The 20,829-nt window shown below is 38.4% G+C and overlaps 1 protein-coding gene and 1 long non-coding RNA gene across 2 annotated transcripts in view; one reads left to right on the top strand and one right to left on the bottom strand.

The window, feature by feature from the left end:
* The window catches only part of dgkh (diacylglycerol kinase, eta), a 482,906-nt gene extending 473,724 nt beyond the window's left edge, over positions 1–9,182 (bottom strand). Inside the window, exon 1 of the mRNA XM_028799661.2 lies at positions 8,812–9,182. Within this exon, the coding sequence (XP_028655494.1) occupies positions 8,812–8,859 (48 nt within the window). The 5' untranslated portion in view covers positions 8,860–9,182. The remainder of the gene's footprint in view (positions 1–8,811) is intronic.
* On the top strand, positions 5,510–6,945 carry LOC127527707 (uncharacterized). The gene is made up of 2 exons (XR_007934870.1): positions 5,510–5,851; positions 6,569–6,945. It is a non-coding gene; the product is annotated as an uncharacterized LOC127527707 (long non-coding RNA).
* Positions 9,183–20,829: the final 11,647 nt, after the last annotated feature.

Below are 20,829 nucleotides of genomic sequence, written 5' to 3'. Positions count from 1 at the left end.
TCCTGTCGCAGGAACTTTGTTTTCAGGAACCAATGAATCGTGTATGATGTAGGCCCCAGGCCACTTGTAGTCCCTGGCCACATTAGAGTGTTGTGTTTCCACCATAGAACAGGAACTGTAACCTTTATACAAAATATCTGACATGCAAAAAAGAGTAATGTGGTGTCAGGCACATTCAGTAGTTCATGGGGGTACCCCCTGAAACCCCTACCCATTGCTTCAATGCAGGCAACTACAAAGAGTGATACTGTGTAATCAGAAGTTCATGGGGGAAACCTGCACCTTTTTGCCTTTGAAGCAATCACTACTTCAATCACAGGGGATATTATTCCTTCTATGTGATGAATGGCATGGCACACCAGGGAGGTGACTATGAAGAGTGATGCAGTGCAAAGTGTGGCACTCCATCTTAACCAATAACTCTCTGAAGTCCAAACTATTAACAGTTTTTTAAGATGGTACCACTGCTTGTGGTCAACCAATCAGCACAATTTATCGCCCGAGGTCCACCCGTGATAGTCCCTGGTTTAGGGAGAAGTACATAACCAGTAGTGGGCACTAAAAAAAAGTACCGGAAACTACAAATGGCCCGAATTCCTGTGCTGGGAATGCTACAAAGTTTCTAAAAAGTCCCTGGTTCCTAAAAAAGTCAATGCAGTGGAAAAGCGCCATAAAAATTCCTTTAAAATTGCTTTTGTTGGATGCCTGCTTGTGGGAAATCAGTTCACAATGACACCTTAATAATGGCTAAAATCTAATTTGAGTATTTTTTCCTTTAATTATATGCATTTACATTAAGCATAATTTGCCAATTTAAAATGCACTTATTGATTTACATATGTATCTCAAATGGTATCTGCTAATCCAAGTAATTTAATGTCATCTACAAATGCAACTGTAATGTCAGTTAACTGGTTATCTGATTAAGTTTATAAAAATAAAAAACAGCCGGTCCCAGAAAATCACAAAAGGGGATCACAAAATAGGCATACCACTTGGGGCTCTGTAAAGGTTACAATAAAGAACCTATTACAACCCCTTTTAATATTAGCTGTAACAGACAAGGTTCCCCTGGCATAACTTCTTCTTTTGTGTGTAGGAAAATACTATATCCAGTGTCCACTGTACTTAAAATACACACTTTTAGGGTTTCAAAAATTATATTACTTGTAAAATACATTGTAAGATTTTTTTGTGTCCTAATATTTTTGCAGTTAGTTAAGTAGGAGCACAAGATGATTGTCCTTTAAAGCACAAACACTGGACATTAGGGGACTATTCACCATAAGTAAATGAGATGTCCTCATGTCTGTGTGAGTTTTCTATATGTACTGTAGTTCCATCTCACATCCTGAGATGTGTAGGTTTCATTAAATGATTATTGTAAGTTGCCCCCTAAACCCTTGCATTTAGTGCCGCCAAGAAATAGAGATGATGGATTTTTATTTCAACTCATCATACTGACTTGTTTTTGGACAACAGCCCAAATGCTATCTCTGCCAAACAGTGTATTATTTATTTAACTTCATGAATTTAATTATATATTGACAGAGAAGCACTAAAAAATACAGAAAAATAATAATAACTATCTCTTGGTATTCCTGAAAGGCAGGGACAACTCTTCGTATAAGTAAGCTAAGCAATAGATTGGGGTTCTGTGGCCACTGACAGGCATCAACACAAATGAAGAAGAGAATAGAAGAGAGATGGAGATCACAAAACAGGCAAACTGCCCTGCCCTGGATAAATAGGTTAGAAGGATGGATAGATGAATATTTTACTATAAAAATAATGGCTAGCTCACTGAATATGGTCAGTGATACATTTTCTAAAAAGTTACAGTGAGGATTATAAATATAAAGTGTTCATACAAAGATATGACTTGACTTAATGTTCCTTAATTGTATAACTATTTTTATAATCAGTTCTACTAGCTTATACATATTTCATATATGGTGTGGAATAGATCTCTGAGAAAATGGAAGAATTTAGCTTCTTATACAACATAACAGTATTCTCAAATCACGATTTAAGCACATCCCACTACAGAATCGCCAATTAGTCTAATACATATATATGTTTGGGATGTGGAAATTAAACTGTAGTACTCAGAAAAATCTAACTGGACATAAGGAGTAGGTGAAAGTTTCTCAAATTTACTGCCTAGGTCTGTTAAGTCTTCAAGATGATGCAAAATGAATGTGTGCATCAGTTTTCCGTGTCTACAATTATGAGTGTAACTAAGTTCATTCATTACACTAAATACTATACTACAACACAACAGTTGGAATTAATTGAGAACCATAATATTTTTATCAATGATGATAATGTATTACCAGCCTGCAAGATAAAGCTTTTGACAATTATTGATAATTAAGGAGCTAAAAAATGTGTGTAACGTTTCAAACAAAGGTTGTTCAAAAGGTGGAAACAGAAAGCTTACCACAGAAGAGCAAAATTAAAATTATTAACAAAGGTCAACCATTTTTCTCTATCAGTCAGTAGGTATGTTTTATTGGTCAATGCTAAATTATCTTCTATATGCATTTTTCAAATACATTACCAGTATAAGTATGAAAATGAAAATTGTTCAATGCATTTTTTGTCATCTCACTGTTACTCACAAAGTGTTGTTCTCTAAGTGTTTTTGTTTCCGTGCTACAAAATGGTGTAAATTACTGGGTGCTGAATCAGTTCTTCAGCTTGATGTGCTATGTTAGCCTGCAACAATTTTAATTTTGTTCCTTCTCTGCATTAGCAAAAAGAAACTTGACAGACTTGGGAAATTAAGTTCAAATTATATTTGTTAACAGTGCTTATTTCAGAAAAGAGACTCAGAGTCCTAATATACTATATAGCACATAATTTACATGAATGTAAGTGAACATGGTTAAATATACAGGAATAAACTCTTAAAAAGATCTGTTAAGTTTTTTTATTGACTGTCTAAAAAGGCAGAATATAAAAAAATCGATTTGGTAGACAGAAGAAAAAATTAGCAATACACATATGTTTTCTTACCATACTTTTTCTTGTAAGAATGAGAACAGAAATTGGGCAATAAACTTAGAACATTTTTTTGTTTAATATTGCTTGGCATATCGGAGCATCCATGTTCATTTGACCTTGGCTTCAACTACATTAATGGCAGAGCGCTGTGCTCTGCGTGTTTTAACTATCCATAAGCCATTGCAAACATTATATAGCATCAGCTTCTATCCATTGCAATTACCACGTAATTTTCAAATTGTCCTTACTTTTTGATTTACCCTCGTATGATGATACACCACCTTGAATAACTCACTGGTTGACTGACAAGAAATTCTTTCTGATTTGCAGACAACCTCAGGAAAACCAGCTTTCACTAAATGTGAAAAAAAACATGATGTTTCATATTTAATGGTGAGAAAAGGCTATCTTAGTGCCAGTTACGAGCGGCTACAAAGTGGTGCAGATAGTAGTATATCTATCTGCAAGTCAGTAACATCATGGTTCAGATCCTACCTGTATCCTGTTTATTTTTATTTTCTAACCTGAATTGTTCTTTATTAGTTCATATGTCTGATTTGCTCCTGCACAATTATTTAGCTAAAAGTTTAAAATTATAACTTCAGTTTCTTAAAAACATCACTAGAATTCTAAAAATGGCATATGTAATATCAGATACCTAAATAAATATGTGGCTAATGTTTTTTTATTTATTTTATTTCATAATCATCAAAATTTAGCAAATGGCTTTTAAACAAAATTTGCTAACTAATACATATAATTTAATTGTATATTTTATATACTTGTTTCTTTCAAAAGTGTTATGTATGATTAGTGAACCAAATGATCAAAGAAAAATTAGAATCCAGCTAGTATTGGTCTGTTATATTGGTGTTCTGCACCATACTAAAATACTGCAATTGAAACAAAAATAGGTTAATTTTTCTATTTACTAAACAAATTCTTACTGAAGGTGTGGGAGATATTCTCATTATTTGTGCTCATTCACTCATCTGGCAACCTTTACACTAGCTGCACCAAAGGACTTAATGTTACCATCAGAATATCTACGGCATTAAACTTCCCCGCTTTTGTTGCCTTTACAGCAACTGGCCTTATAGGTTATGCAAATGCACTATGTAGCAATTATCTGTCAGACAGCTGTTGGAATCAGTTCCACCACACTATGGCCCTAAAATCGCCAAAAACAGAAACAAAAATGGATAATTGGACAAGTAATGGCAATTACCGGAATCACAAGCAGCAAATTACAAACACATTTATGCAAGTATAAATTTTTTGCACTTTATGCCACAGCAAAAATTTAATAATGTCCTTAAGAGGAAACTGCAATAGAAATATAGCAGATAAATGCCAATAATTGTCATTAGAATATTGTTTTGTATCTGCTGATTTTCAGTCAGTTAGATGTTAATTAGGAAAAATTTACAGATGACCTACACTACCTGAAAAAAGGAGTTTCAGATATAATAATATTACCATCATTAATACCTACTGATTAACCAATCAATATCAGAAATGTTCAATGTAATATTAATATCAATATAACATACTGTATAAAAGAAATCAAAAGTATCTTTGATTTAGAAGCTATAGATGATCCTGAGGTAAACACATGCAATTAGACCATAAACATCTGTGTAACTGAATCACCAGTTAGCAGTTCAACTACGTAGTCAACATGCAGTCTTCTTGCACTCACCCCCTCCATCTAACGACTGGCTGTCTATTACATATGTCTGTTCCTTACATCCATTTTCTGACACGCTTATCCACTTCAGGTGTTGAGAAACTAGTGTCTAAAAAGACAGCACTGAGTGCAAAGCGCAGACCATTTAACTTTTAGTCTAACCCCCACCCCCTCTCTTGGGAGGGTGAGGGGTGGTTCTGGCTTGGAGCTAGTAGCAAGAAATAGTACAGTGTGATCTATCCATGTGTGGCGAGCTTTCTCTTTTATTTTCTTTAAAAACAACAAAAAAGAAATCCAAAATAAATTCTTGCCCATTGCATTTAACTTTTTCTTTGAAAAAGTATTTCCATCACTAATTTCTCATGGCACCAAACCACCCATGGGGAGATCCATATTGTCACTAAAGTTTTTTTTAGCAATTTAAGTTTGTTTGTTGTAGTTTTTTTTTTTTTTGCATCAAAAGGAAAAACTTTTTTACTTTATTTGCATTGTATTCTATACAAAGAACCATTTTAGACATGGCACTCTAGTCATACAAGTCTTTGCTAAGTGAAGGTTGAGTGCTGAATTTGATGGATTTTCTTTTAAGGACACTATTGAACTTGCTGTGTTATTTTCACTTGCTTGATTAGGTTGTGTTTTATTGTTACTGCCTTTTTTCTAATTAAAAGTATAATAAACAACAAGAAAAAACATGTTGTAGTACGAACAATACTTATGTATTAAATGGAACAGGTTTATAGGTAGTAAAGTTTGGTAATATATGTTTTAACTTCTCATCTTGGCAATGTCAGTTCACTTGGCTACTACGTATTATACATAAAACTGACATGGTCTTGTGCATAAAGTGTCTGTCTGCATCTTTTGTGCACTAGTCTAGCCTCACACTAAAAATATATATCAAGTTATAATGATTTTACTAAACCAAAAAAAACAAGGCAGCAATGACCACAGCAAAAGAAAGCCTGGCCTAATTAACCACATTTGAGCCCCAGACTTACTTGTTACGGGTTCTCCTCTGCTTACTCAAAAGTATAACACCAGAATATTGCTCTCTGTTTATAGCACATTCTCTCTGCCTATTTCACTGGCCAAACTACCTCCTTCACTATTACCCAAAGGTTTTCTTAACTTACCTCCAGACTGAAAGGGGTCTATGCACAAAGCATACAATTATTCAGCTCAAAATTATATATCGAGCACATCTGTCTCGCTTGAAATTGTCCAAAATGTTTCAAGGGCAAGAACCAACCTGCGAATGTTGCAATCAAGTTTCAGCCTCACTGGGTCACATGTTTTGGCCTGCACCAAATTAACATCATTCTGGACAAAATTTTTTAAGTGCCTTTCAGACAGCCTTGGTGTCACAATCCCTCCTAATCCACTAACAGCTGTGTTTGGCGTTCTTCCAGATGGGCTTAAAGTGGAGAAGGACAAACAAACTGTGATTGCCTTCACTACACTATTGGCACTCAGACTTATTTTGCTAAACTGGAAGAATCCTAACTCTCCTCTTTTTAGTCAGTGGGTAACTGATGTTTTATATTATTTGAAATTGGAAAAAATCTAATTCTTACTTAGAGGATCTGTGCAGAACATTTTCAAAACCTGGCAGGATCTAATCAATAATATTTTAGAATAACCACTTAAAGCACTGAGGAAGTAGATTCTCTCCCCATTTCTTTTTCTTCTCCATTTATCTGTATCCGCCTATTAAACTCTTCAATTTATTTATTTTTAGGTTTTAGTCCGTTGGCCATGCTCTCTTTCTCAGGGGTGGGGGTTGATTTGTTTTCAATCCTATTTATTTGTAAAAACTGATCTATTTGTATGGAATGATTACAATAAAATTTTTTAAAAAAATTCAAGGTCACTACAATCTTAATGGCACATTTCTTTTGAAAGACACAGGTAGCTACCGCATCTCTTTAGCAAATAAAAAGATCACACACATTATGAAGGATGCCTGTGGGTGAAAAGCCTACCTCAACATCTGAGTTATTATGGTGCCCAGAGAACCCTATGGATCATTACAGGTGTTTATTGCCCAAAGTACCTTATGGACTTTCTTATCATCACAGGTGTTCCAAACCGTAGTGATACTGCTTTATGCACACAGGGCTCAAAGAGCTCTTCCAGCTAGCATTGTGCAATCACCCTTCATTTTATGCTGCCTACTGTAACTTCCCTTGTTCCACCTCTGAACTTCCTCTGCCCTGTCTCCAAAACTCATCACTAATTTATATGTATATCCAAAACTCATCACTAATTTATATGTATATCTTATAAAAACTGTCAACTTTTTCTACGTAAAAAGAAAAATACACACTGGCCAGCTTCATGCTGCTCTGTATTGTGAGGAGCCTTGGCTGCAGTCCTAACAAGAAATGTGTAATATGAGTTTATCCAAAAGAACCTGCAATTACACCATATGGATTGTTTCACTATTTCTAAATCTGAAGCACTGGCAGGTTAAATGACCTGCTCAGCATCACATCAGAATTCCATGTGCAGAATAAGATGTGGTCTTGTAGTCTTTAATCCCATATCCACGGCTATATAAATAAAATGTATAATTATTATTATAATTACTGGATCATACTGCTGAGTGAGTTTGTCTATCTGGATATTATCAACAAGTAAAATGAAATACTCATTTTTTTTAATAACTAGGCATAAGATTTTTTCTGTGGACACAGTAGATACAGCTACGAATTTCAGACCTTGAGGTTGTGGGTCCGGATCCCAGTACTGATACTGTTTGACCATCAAGTCACTTCACCTGCTGGCGCTTCAATTGGAAAAACAAATTAAGTATAACCAGTTATACCTCAAATGTTTTAAGATGCCTTGGATAAAGGTGCCAGCCCAGTAATAATTATACATTTAAGTGAACTGCTATTCTTTTTTTACTAGTGTGGATCCGTTACCTAGATGGTGATTTCTGCAAGCTTTATAATTTTATAAATATTGTCTGCAAGTTGCTTATCAGACTTTTTAACAAATTTTACTGAACGTGTGAGGTATAGATAAAATATTTTGCATTGTTCCCAGAAAAGCTTCAAAACTTCCTTCATAATATTCATGTTAAAATATGTTTTCTTATACTATGTGTTTATTTTCTTAGCCATTTGCGTCTTTGCGGGATCAGACATTCATTTCAAATGAGGTGTTTATAAAGGAAAATATAAATATGTTTAGTATACTTTTATTGATCATGAATTATAAATCTTTAAACCCTTTTAGGCTACACAAAAGACTCACAACACTGCGGTGCCACATCACGCCACCCTGTATCACTCTCGATCCCGTTTAATACAAAGTGATAACAGATAAAATCCTGAAACAATTTCTTGACTTCCATGAAAATGCAGTTAAAACAGGGATACGACATTGGAATACTGGGTTCCAAGCGAGCCTGCATAATTGCTGGTACAAATGCAAAAAAATGACAAGGACCAAGGCGAAAATCCTTTCCACATTCCCCCTTAACTGATTTGTGAAAGCGAAACACGTCGCAAATAACTCCCGCAGAGCAAGCCAACTTGTTTTCGCTTGACCCTGGAAAGCAGATGAAGCATTAAAGACAAACACACGCTTGCACACATCGATGACCGACACCCACACAAGCAAGACTGAAATACTGGGTTTCGTCGCATTCGCGCCACTTCTAACGAGTTGGAACAATTCCCAGGAGTCTTCAACACGACAGAGGCTTTCTGTCTTCCTCTCGGACACCTGCTCGTCCACAAGACACAAGACGTGTACTTTTTTCTGCAAGCCGTTCTAATCCCTTTCGCAATTAAGTCATCGGGACTGGCAAACACTTGGATAACCAGAATATCTGAACAAGGAACTGTCGGTAAAGACATTTTACATTAAGTGCAGGTACTAGTTCATCGAGTTCTTCGCGTGTCTTGGAAACTAACTGTAATTAACATTTTCCTTAATACAGTATACAGTATATGAATCTCCTGGACAAACCGCAGGCTAGCTAAGTTTAAATGAAGGCCAAAAGATCTTAATGTGTCACTAGCGAAAGGTGAAAACAAACGGGCAGATATTTGAAATTGAGCACGCTTGTTCCCGAAAACTAAATGAAAGATACCCACCAGCTCTTCCCAAACTGGACTGCGAGTGTAATGGTAGCCATCGTCCATAGTTTCTGTTATCGAGTAAGAAAACTGGCTATGCCGAGGTTTGATGCCCACTGTGTAGCCAAGTATCCGATCCAGATTTGCAGAGCGGGCGATGTATTTATCTTGACGTGCCCTTCGCGGACACTTCTCTGCTGTCTTGCGTTTCGTTTTGTGCCGAAAGCCACTGTCACGTGACTTGGCTGTCAACCCCGTGGAAGGACTAAGTAAAGACACAGAGCCGCTGTCAGTGACGTCGGCACAGCACTAGGAACCCTTCGCTACGGGCGGGGTGGCGGAGGTAGCACACCGTCTGCGGCAGGTGATCTCGGGGAGCAGAGGAAAAGCCCTTTCCTTGTTATGCAAGAATTCTCGACCCAATGCGAATGCTGTTTTATTACAATACAGATGAAAGGAGGCGTAATGTAATACATATCTTTATTCCTTTCCGAACATTTGTTTCTTCAGATTTATGACTGTGCAAAGTAGCCATATGAAATGTTCATTTTTGAGCTACTGAAAAAAAAACATAAGCACGATCGGATTCGCCTGTAGCGCTGGTTGTACCCCTTAGGATCTTGAGTCCCATCCATTCCTTTCATAAGACGTGGCACAACTACCGCACATGCTACTCAAACTGCCCCGCTTCTAGTAGTTGTACTGTTTTCTATGACAGCGTCGAACAGTTTGAATAATATCTATTTGTATTCACGCCACCCAACGCTGGGATATTCTGACATATGGTATAAATTATTTAAATTCATCGCAATTCCTAATGGAACATTGGCCCAAAATTACGTTTCAGTCGCCTGTTGCATTTACTATTGCAACGCAGTTAATTAATGTCGCTTCCCTGTGCCCGATTTGCCATAACTCGTTGCCCCATAGACGTCGGCACCATGGTAACAGTTTACAGATCTGAATAGGTTTGTGGAGCCAATCAGGAGTATTTTTTATTACTGCCGCACTATATCGAGGGATCCCCCTTTACATAAACCACTTAAACAACTCCTCCTCTATTAAACATACTGTAAACGGTGTGCGATGTGCTGCCTACTTGGGCAGTATTAACACGGATTCAGCAGCTAGGAAAACTGAGAATTGTGTTTGCAAGAAAGAGTAAGGAACTCAGCCATTACATTCGAGTCCGGATTATCAAATGTGGCTGCAGGTTTTGGTCGAAATCGACTTAATTAAAGCCGTTGCTTACCGGTGTTTTGGTGTCGATCCGGAATTTATAAAACACGGTTTGCTTTTTATTCTAATATAGTGAATACGTGAGTATGTGACATCAGGATAGTTTATATATAATATATATATATATATAATCATTATGGTTTTCCTTTATTTTTCTATGTAAAGATTATTATGTAAACCGTTAGTTGCTAATGAGCACGCGTGGAGGTCCGACTGTGAGAGAACCGCGCTCTTAAGCATTCACCGTTGATCGCTCTTGTGTCTAAACCGCTAGTCGTTAATCGCCCTAATTTGGATTTGATTAATGAAACAAACGTCTCAAAAAACGGGTAATTATTAGAAAATGGCAAAAGCTGAACGTAAGCTTTACAAGCTAACACAAATAAGTATACAATATTTCAATGTAAATCGCACACAACTGCGATGGATTTTCTAAATACAGAAATTACAGAACAAGAGAAAAAAAATCCCCTTATTAAACAATTAGATTAATTAGAAATAAAATAACCCAATGATTGTAGTGTGTAATCTAAGCGCATACAGCCAATGAAGCTAACATTGACGTGCAGCTAGTCTGACTACGAGAACAAGAGAACTCTGCACCAACAGTGACCTGCTCAAGAAGCTATGTATTATACTGTTACTATTGATAGGGGATATGTAAACTATAACAGAAGTTATGCTTTCATTTGTGGCAGCAACTGTCGTTTGATAGTGTTGCACTATGATTTAAGAATAAAGAAGTCCTTTCGATCCCCACCTCTGCCTTTGCTTCTGTAGGTGTATTATATGCACATAATATTATATGTGTAAGGCCTAGTATTTGTAAAGCAGCCAAATGAGATCTTCAGTATAATAAGGCGAGGTACAGGATGAGATTCGTCAAAACGTGCCTTTTCCTGAGAAATCCCTGGTCTGATTGCAGCTCCCAAAAATGTACACACAATTCGCACTTGGTTAGTTAGCCCCTGGCTTGCACTATTTGCTGCCGGCGTGGTGAAAATATAGCTCTTTGAAAATCAGCCATTGGCTGGAGGAGGAGGATCATGGTGTCAATCAGAATCGGTCACAGAAGTGTACTGTACAGTACTTATAGTTTTTTTTCAACTTACAGTGTTCATAAGTTTCTTACGAACGCTTTATACACATTTTGTTTCTTTTTGGTCCGTCATCTCCTGACTCACCGGTACGAGGAAGACCCTACATTTGCAGGGACGGATTAATGAATAGGCTATTCGACTGGCCGTAGCGCCCTGCCTTAGGTGGGGAAAGACCCTGGATTAATTACTTTAAATGCAGTTCTATAACTTCTTAGGAAATTACACTATCGTTACTTTACAGATGTAGCTTACAATACCTGCAGCGAAGAACTACACTTGCAATTGAGGACATACGGGGATACCCAGGATACCCCCAGGGCTCTCTGTGTCTCTCCATGCGCTGTGCTGTTGAGCCTCAAACTGTAAAACTGCGTGAGTACAGCAGCGAGAGAGAGAGACGCGACGTGACTGGTCCACAGAACAGCCTCAGCGTACCTGTCCAATCACGCGATGGTATTAACTCTCCGCAGTCTGTACCACCTAACCGATGCAAATGAGTACATTGCGCGAGGGTAAGAGTAGATACAAAGAACTTTTTTTTTTTATTTTAATAAATAAGCATACTGTATACGCGATTTATACGGGATAGACTGCAGCAGAGTCAGCAGTTAGAAGTGAACAGTGCAATAGCATTCGTTCGTGCATGTCTCTTCGGCGGGACTGACAAAAATACAATTTTCTTGGCTTGCCATAAATACAATAAATAACCGATTAATCAGCGACCGAAGTGGTGAAGGGTAAGTTGAAAGTGTAGGAACGTCATTGTCCGTTTAGGGACGTCATAGAAAACGTCATAGCCAAATTTTTTTTTATGATTTTATTTTCAGGCGTATACTTTAAATGGTTTATACTTGACAATAAGGTGCACAATTTATTAAAGCAGGTTTTATCATAAATGAGACTGGGGTCTATTATGTAACAGGAAAAAAATAACACTGATGGCCCTGGAAATAGTACGCTTCAACAACTGGATTTTACAGCAATCATAAAGGATTTTGCTGCAAAAAACACCAGAATGAAAAGCTTATGAAGGCAGGGATATGTATATGTATATGTACATATATATATATATATATATATAATAATACTATTGTGTGTTGAGCATTTGCCTAAGGTTTTGTGCGTGTTGTGAGTTGACTGACCAGACAGCAATAGGCCTCAGTGTTTGTTGGAGGTGATGTTGTTGCTCATGCTGTGCTGTTTGCAACTGAGTCACACTGCTTATTCCAACAGTCACAGTTGCTGAAATCATGTGGTCTAAAACCCTGACTGGTGTTTCAAAGTGAACGTCAATGGCTCCTGATTTGCAGTAATATAAAATTAATATTGTGTGTGTGTCAAATGCCACATGGTGATTTTCATTTTACATTTGCTGTGAGTCACTACCTGAAGGTAAGTTGCAGAGAGGTAGGGCATTTTGTATTAACAGCAAGGTCAGGAGGTGCCTGAAACTAGCCTCTGCCTAGGGGCCCTCAAGTTAGTTAGTCTGCCCCTGCACATGTGATATACTGTTCGACTCATCTTGATGTTTAGTTATGTAAAATGTCAAGCTTTTTGGGATTCCAACCAATTTTTGGCCACCTAGACCTGAAAAACCTCTCCTTTTTTGGTTGCTTCTGGACAACATTTTGTGCAGGATTACATCCTTATGATAAAGTGTAAGCCAATAGGCGTTTTCAACAAAAATGATCAGAAGGATTTAAAGTTGTGCATGCTAGATCAACTGACCCACCTGAGTCCAACCCCCCAATGGGATAGGAGGGGTCAAACTTACTCTTTTTGGTAATATAGGCATGTGAAGTAACATTTTATGCTATTTTGAGGTTGCTACTCATGAATATATTTTTGATATTTGATTTTTTACCAGTGATCCTAGCCCTCTAATAACCACTCCTAGAAGGTTAAAATGACAAATATCAAATGTAAGTGTATAGGGTATTGTTTCAGACTATTTCAAGGCCAGTGATTATGAATATGATGTTATTTTTGTTTTTTCACCCTTCACTAGGATTCTAGCCTTCTATGGACCTCTATCAGAGGGTGAAAAATTACATTTCTATTACAATTGAGAATATTTACACTGTAAGTATTTAAATTAAAGCACACATTTGTGCATTAATAAAGTATCTATCTATCTATCTATCTATCTATCTATCTATCTATCTATCTATCTATCTATCTATCTATTTTAATATATCAAATATATGACACAGGCGGCACGGTGGCGCAGTGGGTAGCGCTGCTGCCTCGCAGTTGGGAGATCTGGGGACCTGGGTTCGATTCCCGGGTCCTCCCTGCGTGGAGTTTGCATGTTCTCCCCGTGTCTGCGTGGGTTTCCTCCGGGCGCTCCGGTTTCCTCCCACATTCCAAAGACATGCAGGTTAGGTGGATTGGCGATTCTAAATTGGCCCTAGTGTGTGCTTGGTGTGTGGGTGTGTTTGTGTGTGTCCTGCGGTGGGTTGGCACCCTGCCCAGGATTGTTTCCTGCCTTGTGCCCTGTGTTGGCTGGGATTGGCTCCAGCAGACCCCCGTGACCCTGTGTTCGGATTCAGCGGGTTGGAAAATGGATGGATGGATGGAAATATATGACACAGCTATTATTATTTATTATACTTGAACCTAAGGACGTAATCATTTTGGGTGGTTTCTGCTTATTTTTTTATATTATAGGCCCCTGGGCAAAGCAGTGCACTGGGGCCCCTACCTCAGCAAGTCACAACATACATAGATTAGCATGGGGCCCCTATGCTCATGTGGCCCCCAGGCAACTGCCCAGTGTGCCCATGCGTTAAGATGGCCCTGATGGCATGTAGTGTGAACCTCACTGCAACCTTCAGCCTGACTCCAGCTCTCCTGCTGACATGGCAATCATAGAGGAACTCCCTGGCTTTTTGGACTGACTCTGAACACTTCACCTTATCGTCAGGGATTGGGTTACAGAGTTCAAAGTGTACTTTTTTTCAAATGAATTAAAATGTAATTCAAGCATAGTCAACTTCCATATTAAATGTGAGGGACATGCACATTGGGTTCCCTGTTGTGTCCTTGTGATCAGTGAGATGGCCAACTTGTTTGTAAATTTCTATCATTTATATTCAAACTGCATCACCTACATGCACATTCAGTATCTCTTTTAGATGAATTGTTCAAAAATTGGTTTGTATTATAAGAAACTGCTTAACCTCAAACATGGAAAATGACAGTGATCTATATGGATGCCTCTTGAAGAATTTAAGTTAAATTTGTAATTGTACTTTTTAAGAAGAAAAAGAAGCAATTTTGCTGTTGTTATTAGTTGCTGATAAAGCAAAAGGAAATAAGTTCTGACTTGAAAAAACATTAGAATTACTCCATTTAATATGAAAGTGGATCTAATGGTTTAGATTCAACTGATGTGTTCATCCTTGTTGTTCCTAGGGTAGCATCCTAAGGGTGGGCATTTGGATATGTGGGGAGGGCATTTAAATGCCAAAAGAGCTCAAAGTTCACTTTTACATTCTTTTTGGGTTGACACAGGACCCTTTTTGCGGGTAATACCTATACCCCAACCATCCCATAGCCATCCAATAAGTTCAATGTTACAGTGATGGCACCCAGGCTAAGGTTGGCTTCAAGTGTTTACCCAATGCTCCTGAGAAAGGCTCTGGCACCCTGAGAAACTCAACTGGTGAAGCAAGTTAGAAAATGGATGGAATGTGTTCATGCTCCAAGAATTATTGCTGATTGATTCCTTTTTCTGTCTTATAATGATGGGCTGAAAGGCATGGCATTACACTGTTTAGAGAAGCAGCCTCAAAGTGACAAGTTCCTAGACTCAAATCCAAAGATTCTCCAGTGGTTTGAGTGGATTTTACTTCAGCCCATCCCATACTTAAGAGGTGCTGCAGGTTATTTACTTACTAAGCTCACTTGGGAAAGTGTATGTGGCCATTAATGTGCCTTGCAATAGACTGGCGCCTCGCCCAGGACTCTTTTATGCCCTTGGCCTTATGCAGCTGTGATGACAACCCTGAATTTAGTAAGTTTTATAATGAATGTACATTGCCAAATTTTTGATGCCTACAAATAGTTATGATCCTTGTCCTGGATCCCCAAACCCCTGGGATTCAGCATTAGGCACTGATACTGCGGCATGATTATTTTTAATTCTCTCTAGGATGAAGTGCCTCAAATAACCTAGATTGTTCCTTTATACAAATAGCCCTAATTAATTATAATGTGGGTCAGAGATATTGTAGGTCTTTTGTGTGTTTTATGGAATGTCACTGTTTTCATACTATTATCCAGTCTTTAAAACCATCCAGTCTCCATAATTGATTTTTCCCAATTTGAATTGTTAGAGATCTGTAATGTTTATGTGAACTTTGTATGTATGTGCATGCATTGTTAGTAATACAATATACAGTAGTATAGAGTGATAATTGACACATTCATCTACCCACTCATTTTATTACCCTGCTTAACCAAATTCTTGCTTGCATAGGGGCTAACAATAAAGTCCAAATTTTAAAGTTTAATCACAAGTGTAACCACTCATTAGTTTAATATTGAGGTGTTTTTCTTAACAGCTGGAATCATTCTTTTCTATTAAACATCATATCTCCTTCACATCTGCCTGATGTCAATCTTGAACTAAAAGATAAATTGTCCGTGTGTGCCTAATTGTGTCCTTTGATTGACTAGCTAGGGTTGGTTGTAGGTTTTCTCCTTGTTTGTACCAGATGTCACCCCATTACCTGATCAAATTAAATACTGGAAGCACATGACTATATAGATACTATTTAGTTCCATCCAGACTTTCCATTAGTCTGAGCAAACAACTGAAAAACTGAGAAAGCAATGGAACACTTTTTGAATTCCTACAGAGCCATACCATAGTGGTGACCAAGACCCCAGACCCAGTAACCAGAGTCTGACTGAAGACAGGGTCTTAGTCTGTGTAGAAGTTTATGTAGGTATTGTATGGATGCAATGAGCATCACTCCCAGAGTTGCTACTTGCCATGTGATCATTGCTCCTAGTGACTCTGTGGTCAGCTTCCAAAAATGGCTAATAATAATAATAATAGTAACATGCTGAATGGATGGTCACTTTTCTCCTTTAACAGAAATTCATGCACTTGCATAAAGTGTAAAGCTGACACTTATGTTACATTTTACCTGAACACAATGGATCTGATATCATTGGATTTCAATTATTCCTGGAACAACATAAAGGTTGTTGTTGCACAACAGGTGTTCACCTTCAACCATTCAGGTACAAAGTTAGCCATGCTCTGACATCATAAAATGGGAGCTGAATTCACAAAGTCACACAATTTAAAATGTTTTGATAGCAGCTCAAAAATCTGCTTACCTAAAGTGTTTAAATAATAAGGCATGTTCCTTGGATGGTGTTTAAAGAAAAAGTATGTTTTGTTTTTAACTTTGAATGGGGACTTTTACGTGAATATTCTTGTAGTAACTTCTTTGTGATGTTACACACAGTAATCCATTTTTCAATTCATTTTCTGAGCCGGCCTGCTCCAATAACTGGTAATGGGTTGGATGTAACTTCTCAGCATTAGACCCCTGTTAATGACAAGGAGCTGCTCTCACATATATCCATGTTCAATAATATGGCACCAAATTAGAGACTACATGCAGTTCTTTAAGTTCTGGAAGGCAAGAAAACTACCTAGATAAGATCTTTGCAGGCATCAACAGTGGAGGGATGAGAAAGTCTACCAAGGTCCCTGGAGCAGTGAAACTGCTACCATCACAAAGAAGTCTGCATGATATTCTTGTGAACCTAATAAATGACAGTGATGCTTACCGGTATCAAGGTCCACATAAATCAGGTCATTACTGAGAATAAAATGTCCTTTAATAACAAAACATGTAAGCACAGCAACACATGAACATAGGCATCATAACAGTGGTGATCAGCCTGAAAGCCACCTGACTTTGGAATTGGATCAAAGATATGGAAAGAGAGAAGATGCACACTATTGAGGAACTTAGAGCTAAGATGCTCCTGAGACACCATTAAGCTGAGAACACTTTCCAATTTCATGTTATTATTTATAGTACCATTGTCTTCGCTTTCATCACAAATGTCATTTTTATAGTGGGAGTAAATGAGATACAGCCATCCATTTAATGAACCAATTTACATAATTAGATTAATAGTCTCTGTAAACTGGTGTCAATCCCAGTAGCACTGAGTACAAGACAGGACCCAACCATCAACAAGGAGGCAGTCCATCAAAGGGCACATTCACTTCCACATGCACACTTGACTTGCACCTATTAACGTAACCTGTATGTGTTTGCCACATGTAAGGAAAACTGCAATACCTGAAGAAAATCCACAAGGACACAGAGAGTACATTTAAGTTCCACACCAGCAGTGACTAAGCTAAGATTCAAACCCATTCTTGTGGGGATGTGAAGCAGCAGTGTTAAATACTGTGCTGCCCACAAAATTGAATGCAATTGGAACACAAGTGGTGTAATGCTATTTTCAGACACTGCTAGCCCTCCACTGTAGCCTCACACTTGTGGGGACTGGGGGGGGAGGGGGGGTATGGTTATGTAAGTTGTGTTTTTTATTTTATATGCTCCTGTAAAATCCCTGTTGTTACAGAACAGTTTTATTCTATATGGCATTGTACATGTTAGGCTATATGATGATTTTAAATTGGCTCTGTATGACCTAGCATGGGTGAGTGTGCATGCAAGTGGACTAGTGCCCCATCCATCTTTGCACATCACTCTGCCAGGATTGATTCCTGCCCTCATGTGACCCTGAATTGGATTAAGCAGGTTTGAGAATGTTTTATGCTGTCTTTCTACAGAGAATTTAATCTCAAGGTATTGTCCAAGTACAAAAGAGTGGTACCATTTTTGTGTTTTATCGGGTCAAATGTGGATAATTGGCAAGTAGAGTATCTTTTCCAGGGTCATGCATGAAACCAGATATTAAACTAGAAGCTGCATGGCTTACAATGCAAAACCTTGACTACTAGGCCACTCATTCAGAATGTTGAAGGTTTTCTCCCTTGGGCTCTTCTCATTTTGAGGGAGTGTGCTGCTCTCCTTGTGTGTAATCCATAACTGTCCCTTGAAATTAGAGGTTTCATTCTTGCGACCTTCTGCTTTCACAGAGTGTTTTTTGTGAGAGTCTTGTCACAAGTGCAAGTTTAAGAAATATTGTGTGATGACATGGAGGTGATTAATCATTTCATTGTCTCTTTGTGCTTGCTCTAACGAGGAAACTGGTAATTTTCCAATATAATGCAATAGCAGAACTGGAAATTCATATTTAGTTATTACATTAAAGGCAATGAAGTCTTTAGTAAACCATTCCACTAGTACGTGCAGCATTGCAGGAGTGTGCATTTTCAGTCTGAAATTCCTATCAAAATAATTTGTGCTGGAGTATTAATATGATTGCATTTAGACAACTAAGTGAGAACTGACATCAGTGTGTAAGCTGTAAGATCCATGCTTAGAAAATATTCAGATGAGTGGCTCTCATAGCCACATCAATATCCGAAGAGAAAATGTAAGAATGATGTAGCCAACTTTTTATTCAGTGATGTGAGAATGACTGTTTCAGTGGTATGGTGCCAAATTAGACAAATATAACCTCTGATGATAAACAACATATGATTGATTTTGCTTTGTCATTATCTTACAAAATAATAAAGCCATATGTCAAATGGTAAAATAATATGCAAAAGCCACATGTGACATGGTAAGTGTACCCTGTTTAAAATTGATGGAATTAGGCCACAATAAATGAAGATCTTAGCCCCATCCACGGGAGTTGACTGGAACACTCCATGGGCAGGATGAAAACCTTCTATCCTGAAGGTTACTTGGAACGCTCAGTGATTGGGACTACAAGGGGTTCTGGAGGACAGCAATGGAAGGTCATCTTTTGAGGACGGCAAGAGAACATTTCAGCCATGTCACAGGGTTCTTCTCCAGAGTTTGTCTCTTTAAAAGATTGGGAGCAGCCAGAAAGTAAATGGCACCTTGGGATACCAGTGGGAGCTCCTGGTGTGGAGTGATCCATCTCCTAAGAGGGTCTGGATGACTGAGAAATACTTTATAGTACTCTGAGTCAAGCACAGGAAATACTCCCAGGGCCCTCTGGCAGATGAGCTTGGAGCTTGATGTCAGGAGAAGAACAGACACAAGGGCTTGCTTGACAGGAAGGTGGAGGAGGATACACTAATGTTATTATTGAGAGGAAGTAGGCATGTGTATAGCTATAGTACTGTATATAATCCCTTGTATGGCTTAATGTTTGTTCTTCTTTGTGTGTATTCCTGTGTTCTTATACCGTACAGAAAGCCTAATCAAGTGCAGCCGATTAGCTAATTATATGGAAATACAACCACCTCAAGATAAAAGCAGAGGCTTTGGTCATATAGGCTTTGGCAACTCCATGGCAAAGACAAACATTTGCAGTGATCTCAGAGAATCATTGTTTCTGCTCATCAGTCCGGGAGTAGTTATGTCGCTACTTACTGACCACTTTGAAGTCTATCAGTCTACACCACGAAGGATCATTCAAGACATTCTAGACTCTTTCTGGGAGTGGGAGTCCCAATAAATTCACCCAAAGGTCAGTTAGTAGAAATCCCAAACAATACAAAAGCTACTTTCAGAGATCTGCATATCTCTGTCAACATGGAAAAAAAGAGTTTTGGAGTCTATCATTACATGAAGACTGAACAAATATGGCTTTCTTTAAAGAGTAACTAGGAGAAAGCCCCTCCTGTTCAAAAAGAACATGACTGCACATCTTTCAAACATTAAAACAGTTGTAACGAGAACAGGTTCCTTTAGGTTCCAAAAGTTCTGTTCTGTACCACACTACTTAGCAAAAAATTCCGTGTGTCTATGGTTCTTTGAGTGAAAAAAAAAAATTCTAACATCTGTTAAAAATCTAAGTTTAGAGCCGTGTCCCCATTGTTATGTTTGCTGTGAAAATGGACAAACTTTCTGAAATAATAGAAGTGGCCAGGAGGTATTACTGTGACTTTCAGAATCGCTGTTTGCAGGCTTCAGCTACAGCAAATGCAGTTGCTATGTCCTCCAGGTCCAATATAGCTCCTAGATCCTTCTCCCCGTTGTGTATTCAAAGCTAACATTTGTGCTTTCTACATGTAATTCATTAGGTTTGCTTACATTACATTTTGTGATAAGGTGAGGCCCATGGCTGATTGTCTTTAAAAATAAATAATTGCCACACTCGCAGCTTAAGGAGGGGGAGTGGTAGTGTGGCTGGAGCAGTTCCCGGGTGCGATGCAGCACAGGCGTTTCCTCACTTAAGTGCACAGGTGTTGATAACTGATGCTGACTGAAAGGCAGCTGAAGAGCGGTCTTGGTGAGGACGATCTGGCCACCTAGAGGGAAAAGGCAGCACAAAAGGGGCCCAGCAAAGGAGCATAGGTTGTGTCATTCTAGGGACAGGTTCGCACCACTGAACGGTGGCATGGAGTGGGGCGAGCATGGCAGATGACCTCCCCAGGTATCCAAGGTACGACTGCAGGTGCATGAAGGATGACGGGAGGAGTGTCGACCTTGGATGGTCTGGCAGCGCTGTGAAGAGGCAGCCAAGACGGGGGTCGGGGGATAAAGTTTGTGGCTGCTGAGTCTCCACTGACCGCACGAGTTATGGATGAGCTGGGGAAACGAAG

This window comes from Erpetoichthys calabaricus, chromosome 4 (assembly GCF_900747795.2).
Source record: "Erpetoichthys calabaricus chromosome 4, fErpCal1.3, whole genome shotgun sequence".
Taxonomy (NCBI): Eukaryota; Metazoa; Chordata; class Cladistia; order Polypteriformes; family Polypteridae; genus Erpetoichthys; species Erpetoichthys calabaricus.
The sequence above is the reverse complement of the archived record's forward strand: the minus strand, read 5'-3'. Positions and strand labels throughout refer to the sequence as shown.